The sequence below is a fragment of the Myotis myotis genome, unplaced genomic scaffold (genome assembly GCF_014108235.1).
Source record: "Myotis myotis isolate mMyoMyo1 unplaced genomic scaffold, mMyoMyo1.p scaffold_m19_p_2, whole genome shotgun sequence".
Taxonomy (NCBI): domain Eukaryota; kingdom Metazoa; phylum Chordata; class Mammalia; order Chiroptera; family Vespertilionidae; genus Myotis; species Myotis myotis.
In genome coordinates, this window is record NW_023416324.1 from 210970426 (window position 1) to 210976641 (window position 6216).

At 53.5% G+C, this 6216-nt stretch overlaps 1 protein-coding gene across 1 annotated transcript; it reads right to left on the minus strand.

The window, feature by feature from the left end:
- Positions 1-1192: 1192 nt before the first annotated feature.
- Positions 1193-1855, minus strand: LOC118677476 (keratin-associated protein 10-8-like). Its single transcript, XM_036352608.1, has one exon. It carries the CDS (start codon positions 1853-1855, stop codon positions 1193-1195), a length of 663 nt encoding a protein of 220 aa, XP_036208501.1.
- Positions 1856-6216: the final 4361 nt, after the last annotated feature.

Below are 6216 nucleotides of genomic sequence, written 5' to 3' on the forward strand. Positions count from 1 at the left end.
TCACCTCCCCGCAGTCCCGAGGGATTGTTCACAGGCGTCTTTTTGCTCTTGCCTCCGCAGGCAGGCCTTGAAACCTTGAGCAGAATGAGCGATGTCTGAACTGAGCTCTGCGCCTCTCCCGGGACCCACGGGTCTTGTTGATGCTCAGAGCATCGGCCCCTGTGTCCGCGTGCCGGCGCTCTCTGTGCAGGCACCTCTCCTGGGGCGGCCAGAGCAATGCTAGGTGCTGGCCTGTCACCTCCTGACCAGCAGGGTTTCTGCTGCTCCCAACTGCCCTTCACCTGGACGGGCAGGTGGACAGACATGGGCAGGAGCCCCCGTCCCTCAAGCTCCAAGCCTCCAGCTCCCACGCCCGCCTCCTGGGCCCAGCCTTGGAGGGCTGCCCACTGCGGGGAGGGGGGCCGCTGGGTCGGAAGGGAGACAAGCGTGCAGATGGCTCCCTTTCAGATCTTGGACTGGAGAGCGTCTTTATTGTCTGGCTCCTACCAGACGGAGCACCCAGAGCCCAGATTGGAGTGGCCCAGGGGGCGCAGGGGAGGAGACAGCAAACACACATTTCCGGCACAAACATTTTATTGATTTAGCAATTGGCTTTTGTCACATGGAAAGCAAGCCACCAGTCCTGCAGAGGAGGCTCCTGGGGCCCCAAGTGCACCCAGTGAGGGATTTGTGGTTCCTCTCTGCTCAAAAACGCCTGGGGGGCATGTTCAAATCTGCATCAAGCGATGACTGTGGGTCCACGGGAGAGGGGAGGGCCTGGCAGCAGCAGAGGGGGGGAGGGGGAGGGCCTGGCCCCAGCAGAAGAGGGGAGGGGGAGGGCCTGGCACCAGCAGAGGGGGGAGGGGGAGGGCATGGCAGCAGCAGAGGGGGGGAGGAGGAGGGCCTGGCCCTAGCAGAGGGGGGGAGGGGGAGGGGGAGAGACTGGCCCCAGCAGAGGGGAGGAGGGGGAGAGCCTGGCCCCAGCAGAGGGGGGGAGGGGGAGGGCCTGGCACCAGCAGAGGGGGGAGGGGGAGGGCCTGGCACCAGCAGAGGGGCTCTGGGGGCTCCCAGGAGAGGAGAGCTGTGCTCAGGAGCAAGGAGAGCAGCTCCAGAGGCAGAAGATGGAGCTGCTCAGCAGCAGGATGTCTGGGCCGACGCGGGGACGCAGCAGGCCGGGCAGGCGGCAGAGCAGGGACATGCAGGAGGACGGGCATCAACAGCTGGGCTGGCAGGAGGAGGCAGGGCCACAGCAGGAGGAGGCGGGCACGCAGCAGGCAGGCCTGCACATGGGGCGGCAGATGAGGGACACGCAGGAGGAGGGTCTGCAGCAGGAGGAGGTGCAGGGGGTGGGCTGGCAGCAGGAGGAGGCTGAACAGGGGGCGGCCCCGCAACAGACAGGCTTGCAGCACACAGGTGTACAACAGACAGGTTTGCAGCAGACAGGTGTGCAACAGACGGGCTTGCAGCAGACAGGTGTGCAACAGACGGGCTTGCAGCAGACAGGTGTGCAACAGACGGGCTTGCAGCAGACAGGTGTGCAACAGACGGGCTTGCAGCAGACAGGTGTGCAACAGGCGGGCTTGCAGCAGACAGGTGTGCAACAGACGGGCTTGCAGCAGACCGGTGTACAACAGGCAGGCTTGCAGCAGACAGACACACAGCAGGCCTGCTGGCAGGGGCAGGAGGTGCAACAGGTGGGCTGGCAGCAGCTGGGGACACAGCAGGTGGGGGCGCAGCAGGAGGGCTCACAGCAGCTCTCTGGACAGTCGTCCACCTGCCAGGAGGAGTCGGTGCAAGAGTCACTGGAGCCAGGCAGGCAGGCGCAGCTGTCATAGCTCAGGTCGCTGGAGCAGACGGACAGGGTGGACGCGGCCATGGTGGGCGATGGGGCTGGAGGTGAGCTGGGAGGTGGGGTGTGAGTGTGAGTGTGAGTGAGTGTGTGAGGTGCTCGGTCTGTGGGCTTTTATACGCTCCCAGTGTGTGTGTGTGTGGCCCCAGCAGGAGGCTCCCACGCCCGCCCTTCCTCGTTGGTGTTTACACCGGTTGCAGGAGAACCCTCATTAGTGCTGGTTTCTTTTCTATAATTAGGTTTTACTCATTAAAGTTGTGAGTGTGTTGCCGGACTCTGTTTTCCCATCTGTTCTTTTTTTGGCTCCAGAAAACTCGTGAAAAATATGAGGAAAGTTTTTGCTGAGTGACTGCCACTAACGTCACATTCACGGAGGGACGAGGTGTGAAATAAACTCACAGCCACTGACAGCCTCGGTCACGCCGGCCGTGCCCGTGTGGGGACACTGTGGGAAAGCTGCTCAGCGCCGTCACCGCCCAAACCATACAGCGCCCGCGAGGACGGTGAGGAGGGTCGGGCATGAACGAAACAGAAAACACTCGACCAAAAAATACACAACGTATGTCCGTCCACTGGGGACCGGAGATAGTCAAGGGCAAAAACTCAGGGCGATACAGTGCTCCACTCTCCGGTCAGTCCACCATTGGTGTAATTTCAATCAAACTTAAAGGGAATCTTTTTGGCATAGAAATTGGAGATCTAACACTGCCAGAAGATATTTGCCATGTGCATGATAGATGAAAGGTTAGTGTGAAAATGAAAAAATCCTTACAACCAAACCAGGAGAAGACACACAACGACCAAATACAAAATGCAAACATTCGCATTCCCTAAAGCACACGGAAAGCTACTTGACCTCATTAATAATGATAATATCTCAGATTAGAACAGAGCTGTGTCCCCTGTAGGACCAAACAGGACTTACAGCTCTGACCATGTCCAGAGCCGCTGGTGCGGGCCTCGCTCTTATAACGCTTAGAGGCGTGTGGTTCATGCGTGCATGATAACACATGCTATAAAGCTTACCACTTTAGCCATTTTAAAATGTGTAATTCAGTGGCATTTAGCACAGTGATGGTGTTGTGCAGCCACGACCACTCTCTAGTTCCAGAACATTCTCATCACTACAAAGGAAATCCTATGCTATTAAGCAGTCCCTTCCTGTCCCTGCCAACCACTACTCTGCTCTCCTTCTCCATGAATTTGCCCATTCTGCTCATTTCACGGAAAGGGAATCAGACAAGATGTGGCCTTTTGTGTCTGCTTATTTCACTGAGCGCAACGTTTTCAAGGTCCATCACGTGCGATAATATTCCGTTGTATGGACATACCACATTTTATTTATCTATCTTGACTTGGGTCAGGGTGGGGGTGGGGGTGGAAGATCAGTGTCAGAGGCTTCTACCCCACCCCCCTCCCTATGACTGCTCCTCCTCCAAAGCCTAGTAGTGAATGGTAGGAATTGGATCAACTACCAACGATGTCCATTTTAATTATACATCCAGGGACCTAGGAAAGACTGGCTTGGTCTGTGAGCCCCATGGATTCACTCTGAGAGATGTCGCTGGGACTCCACTTACTACCTGCCCTCCCTATGTCTCCGTTTGACAGCGAGCCCATAATGATGTTTCAGGACTTCAGTATCCATCTGAACTTGAACCCTGTATTCAATAGTCCTTGTAATGCTAGGGTATTCCTTTTTTCTGGTGTATTGTTATATGTATGAATTCTGGAAGGGGAAGGACTATGTGCATTGGTCTTGATTGCAAGGTCTTTCCTTCTGGGGCGGGAGCATTTACACCGAGGAAATTGGCAACACTATAAATAATGACCTTTTTGGGAAAGGCTAACACAGCCCTTGCATACTCTTCAAAATCTGTAAAAAACAAAAACAGAAATCAAGCCTGAATGATGGTCAGAAAGGGGAGGGCAAGCACCCCAATAGAAAGTCCTGATCCCTCGCCCAGCTCCTGGACCCGAGCCAGTCCTCAGACTGGAAGACCTTGTTGCATCCAGTATACAGTTTCCAATCGTTTAACAACCAGCTCTCAAGCTTCTTGAGTATTTAATATTCAAGCTAGTACAGGTCAGCTCCAGCTCGCGCCAGCACACTCCTGGCAGGGGTCTCCTACCCTACCTCCGGGCGTGCTGTGTTCTGAAAACCACGTGTAACAGCTCCCAGCCAGGTCCATTCACAGAGGTCTGGCTTTCTTCCCTGTGCCTTCCCCCTCTTTGCTTATTCCCCCTAATGGTAATAGCTGTATTAAGTTTTGGTTTATTTTTCCTTTGTTTTTTAATATCACCAAAAATACGTGTGTACTGTTCCCCTTCCTTACACAGAGGGTGGCCTATTGCACACATTGGCCTGCACCTTGCATTTTTCACTTACCAATAGATCCTGGAGACCTTCCCCCTCCCTTCGATAGTGTATCTTTGGGATAGATTCCTAGAATTTATTTTATTATTTATTATATATCACCGGGTCATTATGTCAGTTTGCTGGACAGTCTCAAATCCCTCTTTGTATGGCTTGTTCCATTTTGCATTCCCACAGACAGTGTGAGAGGACGCCTTGGTACAGTTCTCCCAACTGGATGTGTCTGAAAGCCTTTGACTTCTTATCAATCTGACTAGAGGCCCAATGCACAAAAATTTGTGCAAGAGTAGACCTTCCTTCCCCCAGCTGCTGGCACCGGCTTCCCTCTGGCACCCGGGACCCGAGCTGGCTTCCCTCCCGTCCCAGCTTCATCCAGAGGACGTCCGGCCTAATTAGCATATTACCCTTTGATTATTATAGATTATTATAGATAACTGGGAAATAGAATCTCTTTCTTAAAGATGTACCTTTCTCTCAATGCGAGTTTGAGCAACTTTTTGTTCATTCAAGGCCACTTACATTCCTTTTTCTGTGACCTGCTGTTCATATCTCTTGCCCATGAAAAAAAATGGATTTGTTGGTCTTTTTCTTCCCTGATTTCTGGCAGCATTTAAATATCAGGAACATAGCATATTTTCTCTGGTATAAGTTGTAATTATTTTCCCCTAATTTGTTTTTTTTCTTATATTTTCCTATGGCATTATTTCTATCTATCTATCTATCTATCTATCTATCTATGTATCTATCTATCATCTATCCATTTTTATGTAGAACAAAGGGAACAAAGAGAGTTGAACAATTTTACAGCTCACGGGGGTTTCTGTCCTTCCCATTTTAGGTCAACTTCCTTTATGGTGTAATCACATCCTTGTCTCAGTAGTTGGTGAGCCGGATCCCACTTGCCTCCTCACCACCCGGTGCCCCTACCGGTTCCCCTCACCCACCCTTGCCTCGCTCTCCTCATCTGAGCTCAGAGAATTGCCATGATGCCACATCCCGGCCTCTCCTTTCTTCTGGAGTTTCACCCTTCAGGACCCAGATACCTTCTTTTTAAAATCTTCCCCGGTCCCGCTCAGTGTCAGCTGTCATTCCTTCCCGCTGAGCTGCTATGGCGGGTGTCTCCTAGGCCGACCCAGGTGGTCCCGCTGAGCTGCTATGGCGGGTGTCTCCTAGGCCAGTGATGGCGAACCTATGACACGCGTGTCAGAGGTGACAGGCGAACTCATTTTTTTTGGTTGATTTTTCTTTGTTAAATGGCATTTAAATATATAAAATAAATATCAAAAATATAAGTCTTTGTTTTACTATGGTTGCAAATACCAAAAAATTTCTATATGTGACACGGCACCAGAGTTAAGTTGGGGTTTTTCAAAATGCTGGCATGCCAAGCTCAAAAGGTTCACCATCACTGTCCTAGGCCAACCCAGGGGGTCCCCGCTGAGCTCCTGTGGCAGGTGTAGCCTGTGCTGACACAGGTGGTCCCGCTAAGCTCCTGTGGCAGGTGTGACCTGTGCTGACACAGGTGGTCCCCGCTGAGCTCCTGTGGCAGGTGTGACCTGTGCTGACACAGGTGGTCCCCGCTGAGCTCCTGTGGCAGGTGTAGCCTGTGCTGACACAGGTGGTCCCGCTGAGCTCCTGTGGCAGGTGTAGCCTGTGCTGACACAGGTGGTCCCCGCTAAGCTCCTGTGGCAGGTGTAACCTGTGCTGACACAGGTGGTCCCGCTGAGCTCCTGTGGCAGGTGTAGCCTGTGCTGACACAGGTGGTCCCGCTGAGCTCCTGTGGCAGGTGTAGCCTGTGCTGACACAGGTGGTCCCGCTGAGCTCCTGTGGCAGGTGTAGCCTGTGCTGACACAGGTGGTCCCGCTGAGCCCCTTGGCAGGTGTAGCCTGTGCTGACACAGGTGGTCCCGCTGAGCCCCTTGGCAGGTGTAGCCTGTGCTGACACAGGTGGTCCCGCTGAGCTCCTGTGGCAGGTGTAGCCTGTGCTGACACAGGCGGTCCCGCTGAGCTCC

Bases quoted from the DNA above. Each gene is read 5' to 3' on its own strand.
- LOC118677476 (XM_036352608.1), bottom strand. From the start codon at position 1,855: ATGGCCGCGTCCACCCTGTCCGTCTGCTCCAGCGACCTGAGCTATGAC.